Genomic DNA, 19908 nt, shown 5'->3' on the forward strand with positions numbered 1-19908 from the left:
CCGTATAATCCAGAAACCATCTTCAGGACGGATTGTGATATTTCGCTTCCTGTCAATTGACTGTTTGGCCACTCCTAAAGCCCAACCTGTCTTCCCTTTAACCTGGACCTCAAAATAAAATCTTCCAGAGGAGAAACACTGCTTTCCTAAAACATTAACACAGCTGTTGTCTGGTAGTTTCTTCCTGAAATCACCATGATGTACTTGTTTCCCATGTGACGTGTGCTGTTTTGTGATCCAGAGTCACCTCCACTGCAAACCCCTGGACTTCTCAGATCTGATAGTGATGGAGACTACACATTTTAAAACAACGCAGAATTGATAATAGACAATTCTTTGTTATATCCTGCTAATATTGATCAAATGTTTGGAACCCCAGTGTAACAATTCTCTACGTGGTGATAATCAAGTATCGGCTGGGAACCGCTTCCTGTTTCTGACCTGTCCTGTTTTAACCCCCTAGACTGCATCACTCTCTTTGTCATTGTAAATTGTCAGACCCTAGTTTCTGATGGCAGTCTGCCTCACCCATGGTTTACAACTGCATTTGCATACTGTCTGATCACTAACTTTTGGCCCGCTCTATAAATGTGCTACCCTGCCATTGTTTTTCCTCTTACCATACAGCGTACCGGTATACCATTAAAACAACCCACTACAGAAAACCTCTGAACGGGACTTGCTAATGTTTTCTGCAACACTAGCTATCTCGGAAAGCCAACAGACAAACAGTTGGGGATTTGCACCCTGTTAACTTATTGTGCAGTACACATCAACCATAAAATGCCAGACGCAACTGTCTCTACAGACACGAGTGGTAGAATATAGATATGCACATACCCACTCCTCCTTCAGGAGAGGTAGCTGGAAACTGCGGCAGGGATCAGGGCAGGGCAACACACACATCTGTGACTCCATGTCATCAAATGGTAGGTGGCATCATCTAGTGGCAAAGCATGGCACTACAACCAAACCCCAATACAATTTTCTGACTGTTTCATAGCATGTCCCTCATCTCCTACATTATTGTTTACACACGTAATTTGTTGAACAAATTATTATTAGCGATTACTTGATTAATCACGTCACATTTGCGGGTTGACTTTTGGCAGAATCCGCTTTGAGTGGATGATTGGTCAAATCTAATCACTGTAATTGACCGGAGAGATGATCAGAGGGGTGGAGTTTTTACCCTGATGATGAGAACTGGGACTGAAGAATGGGTAGACTTTCTCAGTGAATGAACAATCAGTAAAACGGTGAATAATGTCTGCAGAATCTACATCATAAAAGGACACTGAACCTTTATCATAATCCACAAACACGCCCACCTTCTTTGGTGGATGTTTTACACTGAGATAAGAAGCAAAAGCCTTGTACTTATCTCCATTCCTTAAGCATATAGCCCAGTAGCCAGTCTCGGGCCTTGCTTCTATCGACCCCTTCCTATTGACCGACTCTTTGACGATGCCTAAATCCCAGGAAGTCTTCCCTTTAACTTGAACCTCGTAGTAAAATCTTCCTGAAGAGAAACTCTGCTTTCCCAAGATATTGGCAACAGAAGTAAATCTTTCTGGGTTATCCGGGAGATTTTGTTTTACGTCACCACAGTAAACTTGTTTCCCATCGTTAGACAAAATGAGATAGGGATTTGCCGTATTAGGATCTAGAGTCACATCTACTGCAAACTGCTGGACCATGTTAAGCTTGGTCTTTGCAAGCAACTTCTCCATCTTATTGTTGAGTTCTTCCTTGAGCTGATTCACAGCGCTCCCCACACTTTGCCCATATAATGGTGGAGGGATGCTGACTTCTGTCCAGTTCTTGGTGGGAGGAAAAGCATTCAGGGATGAGAATTTTTGAAGGAAGTCGAGGTGGTCTTTGGTGTGTGACAGCTGCTCCACCTCAGTACTTCTCTTGGTCAGCTCAGAGATTTCCTGCTCCAGCTCTTGGATGAACTCTTCTGCCTGTTTCTGTGTGGTTTTCCGCTTTTCTTCAATTGCCTCGATGAGATTAGCCAGACTTCTCTCAACAGACTGTACCAACACAGCAAACAGCTGCACATTGTCTGTGGTCTGTCTGTCTGCAAATTTCTTGCTGAGCTCTGCTGAGCGTTTGATTTCCCCGATCTTCATCTGTCTCTCCTGGATCATCATCTTTATTTCAGCCTTTGTCTCCCCCAGCTCGGCCTTCTTTCGTTCATATTCACTTTTGGAACAAACAGACTCACAGTTCTTGAGGTCTGAAACAAGGCAGAGCAGGACCACACACACATCTAATCAGTCTTACAGAGCAGTTTACTTGAGTAAATTTCTATTTTACTTACAACTTTATTACTGTTTGAACATTATACTTAATCCATGATGAATATGATGAATATAATAATTTATGAGAACCATTTGAATGTTGGTTTTTTAGACATTTATATTTTTACCCCTCTCAACTTACCTTTCAGTTTTGAGCCGGTGCGGGACAAATGCTGCGCCAGATCATTTCTGCTGATCTTCTCTAAAATGTTTACGGTGGCCTCCAGAGCTCCGGGGCAGCCATATTTTTGCACCATCTGATCCACCGTGTCTTGCCTGTCTGCTTTCTCCAGCCGGGCCTCCGGGATGGCTGAGAAGCCATCCAGGATACCCTCCTGCTTCAGGAGCCACTGGAAATGCTTGAACTGTTCATCTTTCAAGTTTTCCAGAGTGTTCCAAAGAGTTACTTTTAGTGTTGTCATTTTGGTTCACTAGTAAAAGGAGAAGAGAAATACTAATAAATAAACTTTTCCTAGTTGGATGATCAAAAGCCCCTCTTCGACCAAATGGTTCTTCAAAATATAAAAGGAAATAACGAATTCTGACGCCAGTTCTGACATGGTGGATCTCACCTATGAAAATATTTGATTAAATGAGAGTTAAATACCAAAAAAACCAAAATATTTTATATCATCTCTTTGTCGTAGTGTATAACAAATAACTGGTTTTATTAATGAATACATAAAATGTATCGGTTTTTATATACAATACTGTAACAGACAATGAGATAGGGTAGTTCATTTTTTTCAGATTTGTCTAATTATTCCTGAAACTTGTTTTACCTGTTCAACGCGTCCGGTTGAAGTCAAAGCAACTTTCTTTCCTCTTCTGGCCGATGCTGCCGCTTCTCAGCCGTCTGTGTCTGTCTGACTGTAGTGAAGTCTTCAAACCTTCACCTTCCCAACCTAAAAAATGTAAGTATGACATTAGACTAGGCTGACCTACGGGCTTTGCTATCATGCTCCGTATGTACTAATTGAGAAATGAAATGACAGGGTGTGGATAGAGTGTGGATGGAAATATTATGTCTGGTGTGACACTTTTGAGGCTTCTAACAATATTGACTGAATGTTAATGAGAGTAAATAAGCAGACAATGATACAATGTATGGTTTTTTAAAAGTATGTATGAATGATCACGGTTCAGATACAAAAATCAATGTAGGCAGAGCAGGTTGAAAAAGGGGAACTTTAGTATAAGCTACGGACGAAAACAAGCTCGCGGTTTGACGACTTGATGTCAGTTCAAAACAGGCAGAAAGATCCAACACAGCTAAGGCAGGAACTAGGTCACGGGCTGCCAGGCTACAGGCATGTCTACAGGACAGCGTCAGAGTCAGGAACAGGATAGGCAGGAATGGCTTGAACATACTGGTTTTACGTTACAAACTGGCATATGGGGAAAGGGGAGAACGGCAGTTTTTCAGGTCTGTCTTAAAACAGTATCCGGTTGCCCATATGTACATATAAACATGTTTTGTTCACAGTAATCATTCCTACTGTTCCACCACAGCTCATAACACACTGTAACTTAAGAGGATACCCACTTGCTTTACCTAACTCAGACTTCTGAAGCCTCATATTATCTTAAATATCAAGTAAATGTATGAAAATATTTTTGCACATAAAGAGGACTGGATTTTACATCGGAGGCACTTTAATATGGGATCTCTTCGGCGCAGGAATGAACAGGTTGAATGATTGCAGTGAGGCATGGTAGTATTGTTTTAAGACAGACTTGATAAAAAAAATCAGAAATTATCCTTAAACCCAAAAGGTTTTGGTTCTGCTCTAGAAGTAAGAAAACCTCACTCAAAACCCCCTTGACATTTGTAGTAACGCAGATAACTAAAAATCGGGCTTTGGAACAGAGCCTCTCTCAATTCAGTATTTCTGGTTTTAGCTGGCTCTTAACTTTGATCAGAGCAGCACTATACAGAAATAAAGCAAAGCCTCTGATTTTTTACAAGACGGTGGAAGCAAATGGCCCATTCAGTTACAGTGTTGGACCTTTCTGCTGCTTTTTATAGCTGACCATTTCATAGTCTTGGACCGTCTCAAACCTGTTTAGCATTCAGAGTAAGACTTTAGAGTCAACGACAAAGGTCAGTATCAGTTTTGACTGATGACGTTTCATCCTCTTCTGGTCCTGTCTCCTGTGGTGTACCACAAGGCTCTCTCTTAGGTCCTTTTTTATTATTATATATGCTTCCACAGGGGTCTGCACTTAGACAGTTTTATATTGCTTATCATTGCTATGCTGATAGGCGACATACAACCGGACTTGTACTTGAAACCAAGTGAAACACATGATCTTGTCTTGGGGATGTGAGATGTTGGCTGTCAAAAAAAATGTTCCCCAGTTAAATGAGAGTAATGCTTCCCATAATGGGTCCAGAAAATTTGGCTAGTGATACAGCCAATTCCCTCGGAATTTTGTCTACGCATGCCAAAAATCTAGGTGTCCTCTTTGACTCTTTGTTAAAATTTGACAAACAAATAAATTCCGTCAATAGCAGTTGCATTTTTTGCATTAAGAAGATAGCAAAAATAAAACCTTTTCAAAGAAAATGCATTTGTTTTGATAACCGTGCTTGGATTGGCACCAGCCTATGTCTCAGGTGTCCTCAGTCCATACGCTACATCCAGACTCCTGATCAGATAGTCCCCACAATTCCACTCAATATCCATAGGTGATCAGGTTTTTCTATTGCTGCCTAGACTGTGGATCAGTTTTCACCTTGCTGTCAAATCTTACCCCTTAATTGTCAATAGAACAATAAACATGTTTTAATTTCATCTGCTACTGCTTTTTATCTATTTATTTGTGTTTTAATTATCCAATCGTATTTTTAAATTTCTCTATATAGCACTTTGGTCAGCACCTGTTCTTTTTAATTGTGCTCTGTGAATAAATTTGACTTGACTTGGCCATCGGGTGGAGATGTGCGACGCAAAACTGAGCACACAAGCAAACGAGAGCAAACAGCACTGCTAGTCAGACACAAGGCTGGGGTTAGTTTGATAACCACCAGCTGGACACACGGTAAGTTGAAGTTAGTTTATAGTCAGATATTAATGATCTGGACGGATATTTTTAATGCCGGTAGGCCAGCGGTGATTGCATCGATGACAAAATGATGGTGGCAGTGCGGAGAAATACCTGGATCAAATTTGCTGTTGGGTAGAAACATCGAGCTGTGTACTCATTCGTGGCCTCGGGTCTTATCTCTGGAGTACTGTATATGTTAGCCAACTGCTGGGAAGAAAGAACATGGGTAAGTCAGTAAAAAGGGAGGGGACTGTGGTGAAGTGTTTGCTGACTGGGTTGTGGTTCTCAACAGCCGCCACTAGATGGTAATAAAGAGTCATATTTAACTGATTGTACCTTTAATGACCATTCGATTGTGTTGCTGTTTTTACGACCTCGTCTTTACTACATGTTTTTATGTGAAATATTAAAAATAATCGTGTTCTGTGACAAGAACGAAGGGTGAATTCATAGTCTGCAATTAGGTTAAAATGATAATTTTGACAACAAGTAACAAGAGTTTTTTTTAAGGTTAAAATACTTAATAATCAGTTATTTACTTTTTGTTATTACTCATTTAAATGTTTTATTTTTATTTAGTTTCCTACCTTGAGATAGTTTTTGTCTCCAAGAACATATTTAAAGGAAGCTGCAGTATTTTTCTCATTTGAGATCAACTTCATAGTGAGGAAACACTGTCCTGTCATTTTGTGAAAATTTCTCTCACGTTTTTTCAGGTATTTTGTCATTATTCTGGGGTAGTAGTAAGATAAACTAACTAAACTATAACACCAACTACTGTAAATTATGAATATATATACAGGTGAAGCATGAAAAACTAACACAAAAGGTTCCTAAATACTAAATAATCCAACATAAATAGTAACCATAAAGCGTATTGAGACAAAAAATAGTCACAAATAAAGTAAAGAGACAAGAGTTGCAATTTGAAGTTGATACAAAAATTGCACTTCAACAAATGAATGAAGGAAAATGGGCAGTGGGTAAAGTATCTAAGTGTAATAGTTTGCCAACATGATTTAAAAAGCTAAAGTTAAATCCCCATCATTTAGATCACGATGGCACCACTGGAGGCAGCCTGTTATAGTAACGTGTGTTAATATCAGTGTGATTTTGTACGTTTTGCGTGTTCCCGTGCTTGTATTCTCGACAAATAACTGTTTGTAGTCAGTCTTTTCCCTCGACGATGGATGTTGTGTGGTTGAACGGACGTCTCTCGGCTTTCGTGGTGATTGTACAGGGGAACCGTGCCACTGGGAGTTTTTGCCTGTTTTCCGTGAACTGCTAATTGTAAAGTCCGATTCCATACTACTGTGCAAATTAAAGTTCAAAATCCCCGACAAATCGAAGAGGAATCATGGCATATTAAATCCTAAATTTGATCTAAATTTTTGACTCATCGTGACGTTCCTTTCTGCACTGGAAATCAAACGTTGGTTGGAAAGTTGGTCCAAACACTGCTGCTACAGACAGAGAGTTTGTGGGTCATCGGCTAAAGTTGGGGAACCTGTAGAAAATCATTCAGTTCCACTGCTGCAGGAAAAAGCTGGAAGTGAACCGGTTTCTTAATTCTTCAAAAAGACCCGTTTTGCGGGGTAGGAAGGGAAAAGGCAGAGAAGGAAAGGAGCAGGTGGCAGGAAAGAAAAGGAGGAAAGACAAAAAGGGGACGTACCATCAGTGGAAACAAGTAGAGCAGGCTGGTCTGTTGACTAGCCTGAGGGAGTCTCTGTTTTTACCCTCATTCTGTAGGAAGCTCGTGTGTGTCGAAGGCAGCAAGAAAAAGGAAAACCATGGCTGTGAATAAATGCATCAAATACCTGCTCTTCTTCTTCAACCTTCTTTTCTGGGTGAGTCTGGAAGACAAAATTTAGAAATTTTTTTTTTTTAAAACAAAAAATCTATATCATTTTAAACTTCTCAACACTCGGTGTGAAAAATGTTAGTATTCCAATGGAATGTTCAATGATGTCATTTTTAGTGTTTATCTACCATGTTAAAATTGAATTAATCCTGTTTATGAATGTGTATCAGTGGCGGGTTCACTTGGCTCGAATTGTTTGGATTTTGTTTTGATGAAGAATGAATCTGTTTATGGTAAAATGAGATGTTGCAACAGTGACAGATTACTATTTTTTTTACTCTATTTTTTTTTTGTTATCTTTCCCCCAACTATCTTCAACCTGTTTTCTGTTTTTCGGCTTTTGTTTAAAAGATGTCAGACATTTTTATTTTGGTCTTTTATATTTAATATCCGTCCGTTTGTCTGTTTGTCCCTATTATAGTCAACCAGGTATTTCTTTATCTTGATCTTTTTTCAGTGTTTACTTAAGTGTAACAACTTTATCCTAACTTTTATTATATAACTTTACTGTGTGGAGCTGCTCTAGTATGACCTATGCGTGTGTCTTTTGTTTTTCAGTCCTATCAGTGGTGTAGAACAGGTTGCGTCGGCTCTTTATTATCTCTCTGCCGCTCCCTCCACAAACAAACATTTGCTCGGTTCCTGGGCGTGGCCAGGTGCTCGGCCTCGCCATCATCACGTCTGACTGTCTGCGGCCTGGTATCGCTTCTCCACCCATGTTCAGATTTTAAATGGGCAGTAAAAGGTCGCATGCGAGCATGTTCAAAATAATCAGCGACCGCTGATCAGTCGAAAGACTCTGCGGGGGTATTTTCCCAGAGGCTCCTCAGCACCGTCACTGTTTGCTTATTTAGCATTCAGTGGAATGTTCGATTCAGGCACCTCTGCTTCACTTTTCCACATTTTCTCTGAGGCTCCCTCTAGAAACACCTGCTCCACGCTGGTGAATCTGCAGCTCTGGCTCAACCCAAACCCGATGCTGTTTGTCATTGGAGGTTTGTTTGAACAGTGCTATAGAAATGCTCGTGTTATTATCGTTATTACAAAAGCTAGTGGGGACAGGAAGGGAAGGCAATTTATATTCATGTAGCATATTTCATTTTAGGTAGACCCAGTGTGCTTTGCATTAACATGCGCGCAGCCACAAGTGATATGAAGGAACGTATCAAATATCAGCAGCTAGCACTGGAAGTATTTGTTGACCAACTGTTTTAGAGATCATCAAACAGGTGTAGCGTTGGAGGGAAGCAGAGGTCCTCCCTCGTCCGAACTTTTGGAACAAAGCGGACCCGTGGAAAACCTACCCAAACATGAGGTGCGTAAATGAATTTTCCAAAAAGGAAAGACCGGATTTAGTGAATTAGTCGGTAGGATAATTACACAGGATCCAAAATGTGGTGGACCTGACCAGATCCTAACAGAGGGAGAGCACAAACACTGGCAGCAGTGTGATGCGCTATCAGTTAATTTGATCAGTTAACAAGCAGCTGCAGAGGAAAAAAGAGCAGCAATATGACGACGATAATAATAATAATATCCTGAGAACAAATGTGAGGTCGTGAAAATAAAGTAATTCGTTTATATGTTTCAGAGACAATTTTATATAAATAACTCAAAGTCATATTTCCGCCTTCTGCACTGTCAAGAAAACGACAGGTAGACAAAGGACAATGCTCTAACCTGTTTAATATCCGTGAATCTGATTCTGAACTGTCCTTTAAAGACATAAATCTTGCAGGCGATTGACAAAGGTCTTCACAGGCCCACTCGCTTCTAAGGAACCGAGACCCGTGAAGACCTCTGGCTGGAAGGTGTCCTTTTAAACTTCTGGTGTTCTCCCCTTACTTCCAGCCTTTTTGCTAAGCTAGGCTAAAAGGCCCCAGTACACTTTAAACAAAGTGCTTTTCGGGTTTTTTCCAATAACGGTCCGGAACAACCTCACTCTCAAACCTTTCCAACGTTGGAAGTCGCGCGGGCTGCGTCCAACGGTTTTCTGAAACTGCCGGTTCTACCTTCGCGTCCACATGAGGTGTGAAACTAAGCAGGGTTTGGACGTATTTTAGGTTCTCACGTCATTTTTTCACGCAAATTACTTCCGTCACTTTTCATCCGGTCGCAGTGGCACTTGTTTTCTGTTTTTCACAGTTACCACTGCTCGAGTTGAAGTCTGTGTAAAAGCGTCGAGTCTGATGCGAAAATAAAATCGAGCCGCTAACTTCACAACGAAAAAAAATGGAAAAAGATCCGTCTTCTGGACCGGACTCAGACTCGGTCACCGTTGGCGTCTCGAAAACTGACAGCATTTTAACCAGTAAAGAATTCACGCTCACAACAAATACTCAATACCCAGTTTTAGCCAACACATTATAACGCAGGGCTGACGGTAAAGAACGACTGTCCCCGTTTGTACGACACAGCGTGTCGCAGGGCTTTTCATCCCGCCTTCTCGAGGGTGGGCTCTCAGGTCAGGGTGGAAACACTTCTCGGGTTTTAGGTGCAGTCGGGGCCAACTGGTGCGTTTTTAGCAAACTGAACCCATAACCACCGCCTGGGTCCATCGAAAACCGACATCCGGCATCGCCTCTGGCCGAACAAGACGGCAAACGTGCATTTTTCCAAAGCCTGGAAGTGTAGAGTTCTTGAATTAAGTTTTAATTCATTAGTGTAGGTTTAAAGTGTGACTGTGTACCTTTTAAATGAAGAAACAGCACATGCTTCCCCTTACAAATTACAGGTTCCCCTCATTAAAAAAAAAAAAAACCCCTTTCCTGCAGCAGCTAACTGCACTTGGACACACATGCCACGTGGCTAATGCTAAACGTTAGCTAGCTGGACGACGCTACCGAACCGGCTCGGTCTCTCCTGTCTGCGCGGTCGTTTACACGCGGTTTGACACAGGCGAGACAAACCTCTCTGGGGGGGGTTTAATCACTGGAGTCAAGAAAACAGAAGTGAAGACGGTACCTCACCACAGGACACGTGAAGTGTTTTCCTGTAGGGTCTGAGTCGCGTTGCCCGGCGGTGGCGTCACCGAAGCGACGCAGGAGCATGTCGGGAAATGTAGGAAACCCACAGTATCCTGCGTGTGAGGCGACAACACAGCTTTCAAGCCACAGTCGCTCTGCTCCTCCCCGGGAATACGTCTGGGCGTTTTCTTTTCTTTTCTCCCCCTTGATTGACAGGTACCTCAGCCCGTCACGTTGGGCCGTGTCGGTGTCCTTCCCCTCGGGACCTTACAAAGCTCCGGCCCCCCCTTTTGCTCAGATTGGGATTTCCTGGCTCCGGTGGCTAACAGGCGACGGAGGGGACCCCTGAACTTGGGCCTTTAAAACATTCTCCAAACTGTTTGGGTCCCCCTGCATCACACGCATCCTTCCTGCCCCCCCCCCGAGCTCTGAGTCCGGATTAAAATAAACCTCCTGGTGCATGAATGTCAGTCCTGCAGCCTGCTGCGGTTATTTCAGTCCTCCTCTCGTGTTCCCAGAAACAATGTTAAATCGATGTTAACCGGATTGGAACCACTCAGTGGACATTGCGTCCACACGACGCGCGTTTCGCCTAATGATGATGGCGGTGAAAATTTACCGTAAAAGCCCATTTTTACTGCAGTTTTTCAACTTCCCATCTCCCATCTGCTGAAAAAAAAAAAAAAAAAAAAATCAGAGTTGCGATGAGCTCTGCTGTGAGAAACCCAGACCCCCCAAAAAAGGACACGATCGTGAGTTTTGTTCGACACTCGGCACGTCGCCGGCGGGCGGCGGTTTCTCTGGCCGGTCGCTTGACGGGCAAGGCGCCTCCGGACGCGCACGCGTCTCGCCAAACACCCGCGGCCTTACGGTCTGCGAGCGAGGCCGAAGCACGAGGTCCCCGCGCCAGCAACCGTCAGCAGAGCGCCCCCCATGAATGACAGACGCCGCGTTCAGGGACCGTTCCTGCCGAGGAACGAGATGAGAGAGCGTGTTTCGGCGCTGCAAGCAGACCACGGGCGCACAGTGACGAGGGGTGCGTGTGGTGTCGGGGCCGTCGCGGTCCCGCACTGCAAACTTTGGCAAAAACGTCATTAACCCTAAGCCAAATGAATGCAACGCTGAATAATCATTTGAGGCCTGCTGCGCTCTGTGCTCGCCGTGCGGGTTCACGTCGCCCCGCGGCGACGCGGGTCCGAGCGTCTCCCATCTGGCTCTGCGATAACAAAGATCCACAGACTCCCGCACAAAGGCCTTTTCTTTTAATGTTTGCACGGCGCAGTTCTTGGCTCCGGCGTGACCTGCCTCTGAACCACTGGCATCCAGCTCGTAAAGGAAAACAACGGGCTTCGTATGGGTGTTTTATTTTCCCCACCCAGTGATAAAGCAGGTGAAACAGTAGAGAAGCGGGAAATCTCTCCAACACATCCCGGTTGTCCTCGTTTCCCTCCAATGGACGCAAGTGGCGTCCAATGGAGGAATCAGGGAAAAAATGAAGGAAGTGTGTAGACAAAGCAACCGAAGACAGGGAAAAGGGGAAAAGGGGAAAAGACTCAGAAGAGACAGAAAAAGAAAAAAGCGGAGTAACTGAGCAGGATTTTATCTTTAAACTCTTTATGGAAAGAGCCTGAACGCCACACCCGGCGTGAGCAGACTGCTGGAGGTTTTGACCTCAGGTGATGTCCCTCTTGTTTGTCGTCCAACTAACCTGAACTTTAGCTTGCTCTTGTTATTCCTGAATCTAACGCCCCCCCCCCCCCCCCGAGACCTGGAAAACGCGGGCTCAGGTGTTAGGTATTTCTCTACGGCACCAGAACTTCAATCACCAAACGTGTTTGGAAAAACCTGGACTCGGGTGTTGCGTGCGAAGGGTGTAACACCCGGACACTCCGCTCTCAGCCGTCGTGCCCGGTTCACCGGGGACCGACTCCGACCAGTCGGTCCCCGTGCCAAACAACGGCACGGTCAATCTGTCACGCGCAGTTGACGTCGACAGCGGTTCGACGATTAATCGAACGCGTTCTTCATGAGGTAAAGAGGAGAGTCACAAACTCTCCAACAAGTCTAATAGATTCATGGTTTTTAAATTGTTTCACCGTTTTTTAACATTAAGATCTTTATTTATTTCCATCTTTCTTGTCTATAAATATTGTTTTAGTCTGGAAAAAAATCCTAAACAAAGTCCAGTGAACGTTGCAGCTTTTATCAGGACTGTATCGCCTCACTCACCTAAGGTCGTTGCTGATTGGTCAAAAAAAAAACCAAAACAAAACAATCATCAGACTGCGGTTGCACTGGTTTCACTGGTCAGGTGTACAAATAGGCTCAGGGCGTGGTGGCTTCACGTGTGTGTGTGTGTGTGTGTGTGTGTGTGTGTGTGTGTGTGTGTGTGTGTGTGTGTTGCTACCATTGTGAGCACAGCGGTCACGTCCCTAGCACACGTTTGTCACATCTGTTTCCGTTCATTCAGAAGGGGATTGAATGATCCATTTATTTCATTTTTTTCCCTTCAATGTCGACAGGAGAACAGAGCAGTGTCCAACGTTTCACGCACAACTGCGACACGAAGTGCAAATGTCAGAAAGTAAACTGAAAACATTCACATCAGGTCAAATCAAGTGAAAAAGGGAGAAGTTGCATTCAAGGCTGCAACTAGTGACTATTTTCAGTATCGAGTAACCTGCAGGTTGTTTTCTCATGAATCCACGAACCATTAGAAGAAAATGCTTGTTTTGGCGTAAACAACGTAAAAAAAACAAACAAAATCAATTTCGCAAACAATGTTGCAGGTGTCGACTTTAAACGAGATGATTATTTGCATTAAAATAAGTGAAATTTTGGTCTGGAATAAAAAAACAAAAAAAACCCCAGAGAATCCTCAAAGTGGAGAAAAATGACTCAATCAACTATTTCAAAGTTCAATCAACTAATCAATTAATCAAATAACCGCTTGAGCTCAAAATCGAACTTTAACCGACTCACGTGTAAATGTGTGTGAAATAATCGTATTTGGTCTTTTTTCCCTCGTTTTCTTGCCGTTTGTTTCAAAATGTCCGACTTCATTTTTCCCTTTTTGTTTGATATATTTGGCTTCCGGGCGCCACTTTCTGACGAGGCAGCATTTACAGGGGGCTTTCTAACTAATGGGTTTATTAATAGTTAATCAATCATTTGCTGATGCTCTAGAGTCAACTCTTGGGTTGCCAGGTTGTGGGAAAGCCTCCCCCGGCTTAAATTCATTAGGGGGACGCCTCCGAGACGCCGAGTCTGCCGCTCTGCGACATTAATAAGAGGTGATGGGCTTCTCCGTTTTCTAATGAGCCATGAGCGAAAGTCCGTCCCGCGATTATGACCGTTGGGTCCGGCAAGTCTGCAGCTGTACGCGGAGTAATCGGGTTATAAACGGATTTGGGTCCAGATGTCCTCCCAGCTGTCTTCCAGAGGACGAGTGGCCCAACCAGACAGTGGGGCCGAATCAAAGAGCTGAAAGGACAAAGGATCTTCCACAACCTGGCAACCCACAAGTTGCTCTTAATAACGACTCGAGACGGACCTGCGTAGTTATTGTCCATTGATTGCAGCTTAATAAACGGCGCCCGCTCAGGCGCTAACAATGACAGTACTAGTGAACTCAATCTGAACTTAAGAAAACGTAAAAAATGAATTAAAAAAACAGAATTGAGTCAAAAATATTTAAAAACACGTTTGTGTACATGTAGTGACAAAAATGCAGCTTTTACTTTGATGTAAATGCACAGAAAGTTCCTGTGAGCCCGGACTGGACCGGTGCATCTGGAGCTACGTGTTCTTCTTCATCTACGTCCACTTCCTCCGCGGCCTCCTGCACTTGGCCGCCGTGCGCTCGTCTCCTTGGAAACGACGCCGGTCTCGCCCTCCGTCTCCCGGCTCTGTCTTCTCTCTCCGGCAGCTCCGAGGATGAAATATTGATGGCGGGTAGTTACTCACGGCGGTGATCGCGCCCCCCGTCACTGTCGTGCAGCGCTTTACTCGTCAACTTGACACAGTAGCCACGCGGGAACGTTCAGGTATCTCGTGTGATCTTGTGTGAAGTCGACGCTTTGCAGGTTTTCTCCACCAGATGTCGCCAGACTTCCTCCGACGACTCTTCACCCAGAGGACGCCTGTTGCACATGTCGTCAAAATTAACCTCCCTCTCTCTGTCTCCTTCTCCCTCTCTCTCTGCCCCCCCTCTCTCTCCCTCTCTCTTCAACCCTCCCTACCTTTCCGTCCCTCTCTCTCTCTCCCTCTCTCTCTCTCCCTCCCTCCCTCTCTCTCTCTCCCTCTCTTCCTCTCCAACCCTCCCTACCTTTCCCTCTCTCTCTCTCTCTCTCCTCCCCCTCTCTCTCCCACCTTTCCTCCCTCTCTCTCCTCCCTCTCCTCCCCTCTCTCTCCCACCTTTCCTCCCCCTCCCTCCCTCTCTCTCTCCTCCTCTCTCTCTCTCTCTCCCACCTTTCCCTCCCTCTCTCCCTCCCTCCTCTCTCTCTCCCTCCTCTCTCTCTCCCTCTCTCTCCCACCTTTCCTCCCCCCTCCCTCCCTCTCTCTCTCCCTCTCTCTCTTCAACTCTCCCTACCTTTCCCTCCCTCTCTCTCTCCTCCCTCTCTCTCTCTTTCTCTCTGCCCCCCCTCTCTCTCCCTCCCTCCCTCTCTTTCCATCTCTCTCCCTCCCTCTCCCTCTCTCTCTTCAACCCTACCTACCTTTCCCTCCCTCTCTCCCTCCCTCTCTCTCTCCCACCTTTCCTCCCCCTCCCTCCCTGTCTCTCTCTCCCTCTCTCTCTCTCCAACCCTCCCTACCTTTCCCTCCCTCTCTCTCTCTCTCTCCTCCCCCTCTCTCTCCCTCACTCTCTCTCTCTCCCTCTCTCCCCTCCCCCTCTCCCTCTCTTTCCCTCCCTCTCTCCCTCCCTCTCTCTCTCCCACCTTTCCTCCCCCCTCCCTCCCTCTGTACAGCTGAGCGGCTGCATCATCCTGGGCGTGTCCATCTACCTGAAAGTCAGCAAGGACGGGAACCTGGTGAGACTCTCGCTTTAACAGTAGATGAACCAATGCAGCTGCCATTTGTTACCGACCCTGTACCTCCTAAACTCGCCACCTGGACCTGAGCTCTCCCAGAACTGAACCCGTTGCTGTCTGTTTCACCCCCCCGTCCCCCCCCCGTCCTCAGATCACCAACGAGTCTCTCCCCGGCATCGACCTGATGATCGCCATCGGGGTGATCATCATGGTGCTCGGGTTCCTGGGCTGCTGCGGAGCCATCAGAGAGAACCGCTGCATGCTGCTGCTGGTGAGCGTCGTCGGGTTCTTCTCCACGTGCTCTCTCACCTGATGTCTCTTGAGTCAGGACTTTAGTTTTTCATTTAGTAGAAAGAAACAAAAAAAAGACATTTTCTTTGTTTTTTTTGCAGAAAATCACTCAGCACAGGCCCCATTAGTACATTTTTTTAGGATTTAACTATTAAAAAAAAAGAAATTCATTGCATTTCTATGTTTATTATGACGGCCAACTGTTTCATTTTCATAGTGAGCTGACACTTTGATGGATAGTGTTGTTTCTGCATCTTTAGTAAAAAAGAACAAGACCTTCTGTTGTTTTATGTTTTATTATTATCTGGCTGAATTTTAGAGGCAAATCAACACAAAACAAATCAGAGATTCAGTGGGTTGCTTTTGTTTTTTTTGTATTTTTAAAGGAAAAGAGCAGCTGTAACTACGGAGAAAAATCATTTTGGCAGAGACTGTTCAGCTATGATAATGTTCACATGCTTTAAAAAAAAACAAACAAAAAAACATCCCGTGTCCTCCTCCTGTGTCCTCTCAGTTCTTCATCACCCTCCTCCTCATCTTCATCCTCCTGCTGGCGGCGGGCATCCTGGGAGCCGTGAGCGAGAAGAAGGTAAAACCTGGACGCGGCTCCATCCTCGCGTCATTGGCGGGAGAATCAAACTTCATGATGATGATGATGATGATGATGAGGTTGTTGATGTTGATGATGATGATGATGTTGTTGATGATGATGATGATGATGTTGTTGTGTCTGTAAAGGTGAAGGACTGGATGAAGCAGCGTCTGGAAAAATTCCTCCCGCTGTCACAGCAACCAGAAAACGTGAGGGTTGACCTGGAGAAGCTGCAGCGGGAGGTAACACACACACACACACACACACACACGTTAGCGGTAAATGTTTGAATCATAATTGTCACAATTACCAATAAAACTTCAGCAAAATGACTTCAAACTTCAGTAACAGTACATCGGGATAAAGGTGCAGCCTGTGAAACATGAACACTCGGACACAGTGTCTGATCAGCTGATATCTACCGAACATATTGACCGTGTACCTGTCCGGGCTGTGGTTACCATGGAGACCCACTGGAGGGCGCACGTGCGTCAGACCGCCGCCAAGTTCCCCTCACAGACACTGTGCCGCCGGTCAGGGGAGAAAACCTGGAGCTGCCTCACATGCGCTCAGACACGGTCGGTCAACCTCGGGGTTGGGGCCCCGTGTGCGGTCGCTCGTTATGCAGAGGCGGTCATGTCCCGGATTGTAGTCACATTCATTACCGGTCAATGCTTCTGTAACTGAAATGTCCAAAACACAGTGGAAAAAAATGCCCGTTATCGTTTCCTGTCACATGTGACCAAGAAAAGCGGCAAATCTCAGAACTGAGAAACTGAAACACATGATTGGTTACGGAAAATATTGGCCGGTTAATTTTCTGTCTCTGTGAGACGAATCCAGATAAACTACGGTTTGTTGTGAGGACATTTCAGAGCAAATCATGACGTGACGAGCTGCCGCGCCGCCAACAGCGCCGCTAACAGCTCGGTCTCACCCGTCGTTGTATTTCCCTTCCAGCTGAAGTGCTGTGGTCTCGTGAACGGACCCTCGGACTGGGAGACTGTGCCGGCCTCCTGTAACTGCAACGCCACCGTGTCAGACTGCAAGTCCTCCGCCATCTACAACGAGGTGAGACTGAGACGACGCTAGGGCGCAGACACTTAGCCGGGGACTGTGGGTCACTGTCGCTCCAGGCAGCCGTTGGCTTCACTTGACTTCTGTGAGAATCAGCATGGCGGAGGCTTGAAACCATCAGTCCATGTGATGTACAGTGTGATGATGATGATGATGATGATGATGATGTGGTCTCACCCTGCAGCCCTGCGCCACCAAGATCATCAGTCTGATGGAGAAGCACATGGAGGTGGTGCTGGGAATCGCCTTCGCCATCGCCAGCCTGCTGGTCAGAGCGCACACACACACACACACACACACACACACACACACACAGTATTCACATGGTGTAAAAAAGCTGACCTTGAAGTTTCCGCGTTGCATCGCGACACCAAAGTCGTTCTAGAAAACACGACCTCGTGAATTCACTGTGAGAGCTCGAGTCATGGTCTGTCCACGGAGACGGGCGTCCTGAGCAAGTGTTTGCTAACATGTCACAAATTGTAAGGACGCGCTGCGTGGACCAGGGACCGGATTCAGCAAAGTTGTGAGAAACGACACCGCAGAAGTGTCTAAGACACCAATCCGCATCAGCGTGTCGGTGAACGTAAATGTGACCAGGCATTTACGCTCCCCGCTCGTACAAGCGTCACGTTTAAAAGGAATGATCCAGAGAGGCAGTTGGCTAACATAGGAGTGTGGTGTCTGTCTTCGCTGCTTGGTTACCTGACCCGCTCTGCGCTCTCTGCAGATTTTCGGCATGGCCTTCTCCATGATCCTCTACTGTCAGATCGGCAGGAAGGACGCCGCCGCCGCCACGGCCAACGCCTGAGCCCCCACCCTCGCTGCCTTGCAACGGCCAATCGGCGGTGCAACATCTACCTACCCTCAGTGCTACTGTAACTTGACCTGTGCTTTTATTGTGAAGGAACGCGCTGATATTTTGGCATTCACTGTACGGATTCTCAGATGTGGGCAAAGATTAGCAGAGCTACGTGTGAAAAATGGGGCATTAATAAATGATTTAGACGCGTCCTAGAGAGAAAAGTGAAGTGAGGAGATTTAAATTAAACAAGCGAGAAGAAAATCTGTGTTTTCGAATTTACTGAATGGAATTAATCCTAAGCGTTGACTGAGCCCGTCTGGGCGGGACAGCAAGGAGGTGGATTTCCCACAATATCAGAGCGTTCCTCGGCCTTTACGGAAAACCTGTGAGAACTCACTTTATGGACGCCGACGGGATGACTGTCCACTCGGCTTCAAGGAACAAAATTCAGGTGAATGTTTGGTCTTCATATCGTCTTGAGCTTATTGCCTGTGGAGGCCCATCGCTGCCGGGGAAAAAAAAAAAAGTCCATATAACAAACTGTTGCGTGGGATTAAAAAAACAAAAAGTACAATTCATGAGTAATCAAGAATAACTTATCCTCTCACATGAATCATCTGTACATCAATAATATTTCCCTCGTAATTGTGACAAATTCTTGAAAATGTTACTGACGTACTCATAAATCTAGACTCATCTTTTTTAGCCAAGGTCTTTATTCATGTAGTGTGTCCTGTAATGTTTCCTTGAGTTAAATGACGGTTGCTTAGATCTGAAATTCATTATCATCATGTGCCAAGTCGTAGTTTTGAAAACCATCATTTCTTCTTCTTCTTCTTCGTTCCGGGGGGGTCAGAATGGGCTTCCACGGGCTTGTGTGCGAACACTTCCTGCTGTAACTGTCTGTTGCGACGTTTGCTGCCATATTCCGGAGAATATCACGAGGTCGACGTGTTGTGCTCGTGCTGTTGTAACATAACTCCTTAAACCTTTCAGAGACACAAGCTATAATAAATATTGTCATTATAAAACACAAAGCCTTGAATGTGACACTGCTGCAGAGATTTAATACCTTGGACCAAGTTAATATCACTGTTGTTTTTATCATGAAAGTTCATAAGCTTCGGTTAAATCTTGCTTCTTTGCTCAGAATCTTGTTGCCGTTTCACTTATGAATGAATGTTTTGGTTTTTGCTTTTTTTTTTTCCTGCGTGTGTTTGTTTTTAACTGGCACCGGTTGAGAACATGAAGGATGTTTTTATTTCTGTGTATTTTTACCTCCCAACTGAACCGAGTGTCCCACTGTACCAGTAGCTCTGCAACATTTGCTCATCCTTTCTTTTAATAGTCCACCAGGGAAATAAAAACGAAAGTAAATGATGACCGATTATCCCATAATTATTTGCAAGTAAACAAGAAGTAATTCTTTAGCTGCTGGGTCATAATTATGTGATGCTCAGGAATTTTTATTTTCCTGCAATAAAAACGGCTTCCAAAAAGTTTATATTAAGTAACAAATGTAAAAAAAAATAAATAAAAAGCAAAAGGGAATTTACCCCAGTCGATGTTGTCTGCGGACAAACCCCCCCCCCGAGAAGAATAACGAGCTGAAACTCACCGTAAAGCTGCAGATTCCTCCGCCGAGTCTCTGTAGGCTCGTCATCGCCACAGACTCCTGAACACTGTCCCAGTTCTTTCACGTGGAATTTGATAAACTGTAATAAAAGTCTAAACCACAACCACTTTAACAGAACCCAACGTGTGGAAGGTGTTGAACACAAAGTGGACTAGGAAAACATGAGGTCATGGTTTTATTTTTATGTCACGCTCCAACAAACATGTTGTGTTTTGTTTTCCAAAAGTCAAAATTCACAGACAAAAAAAGTAAGTTATCCAACAAAGCGTGGTTAGTCCACAGAGGTCTAACCCCCC

At 44.9% G+C, this 19908-nt stretch overlaps 2 protein-coding genes across 15 annotated transcripts in view; one reads left to right on the forward strand and one right to left on the reverse strand.

Moving 5' to 3' along the window:
• Window positions 1-19501, forward strand: part of LOC120803599 (F-box only protein 15-like) — a 30834-nt gene extending 11333 nt beyond the window's left edge. For all 3 annotated transcript variants that reach the window (XM_040152214.1, XM_040152224.1, XM_040152232.1), the window contains 7 exons: window positions 15149-15211; window positions 15363-15482; window positions 16017-16091; window positions 16241-16336; window positions 17055-17165; window positions 17356-17439; window positions 17902-19501. In XM_040152214.1, coding sequence (XP_040008148.1) covers window positions 15149-15211; window positions 15363-15482; window positions 16017-16091; window positions 16241-16336; window positions 17055-17165; window positions 17356-17439; window positions 17902-17982 — 630 coding nt within the window. In that variant the 3' untranslated portion in view covers window positions 17983-19501. The remainder of the gene's footprint in view (window positions 1-15148; window positions 15212-15362; window positions 15483-16016; window positions 16092-16240; window positions 16337-17054; window positions 17166-17355; window positions 17440-17901) is intronic.
• LOC120803616 (E3 ubiquitin-protein ligase TRIM21-like) lies at window positions 303-10337 on the reverse strand. 12 transcript variants are annotated; one of them, XM_040152330.1, is made up of 6 exons: window positions 10188-10337; window positions 7175-7210; window positions 5469-5561; window positions 3089-3211; window positions 2449-2737; window positions 303-2242 (listed from the first exon to the last, which is right to left on the reverse strand). In XM_040152330.1, the coding sequence occupies exons 5-6, from the start codon at window positions 2726-2728 to the stop codon at window positions 1143-1145; spliced, it is 1380 nt and encodes a 459-aa protein (XP_040008264.1). In that variant the 5' UTR covers window positions 2729-2737; window positions 3089-3211; window positions 5469-5561; window positions 7175-7210; window positions 10188-10337; the 3' UTR covers window positions 303-1142. The 12 variants fall into 12 exon arrangements, with proteins under 12 accessions (XP_040008264.1, XP_040008245.1, XP_040008235.1 ...); XM_040152311.1 differs by having other exon boundaries at window positions 5469-5564; XM_040152301.1 differs by having other exon boundaries at window positions 7030-7210.
• Window positions 19502-19908: the final 407 nt, after the last annotated feature.

This window comes from Xiphias gladius, chromosome 2 (assembly GCF_016859285.1).
Source record: "Xiphias gladius isolate SHS-SW01 ecotype Sanya breed wild chromosome 2, ASM1685928v1, whole genome shotgun sequence".
NCBI lineage: Eukaryota > Metazoa > Chordata > Actinopteri > Istiophoriformes > Xiphiidae > Xiphias > Xiphias gladius.

Coding starts and splice junctions, on each gene's coding strand:
- LOC120803616 (XM_040152358.1), bottom strand. CDS start 2,728: ATGACAACACTAAAAGTAACTCTTTGGAACACTCTGGAAAACTTGAAA. Junction 2,243..2,448: donor CACCGGCTCAAAACTGAAAG/GTAAGTTGAGAG, acceptor GCCTTGTTTCAG/ACCTCAAGAACTGTGAGTCT.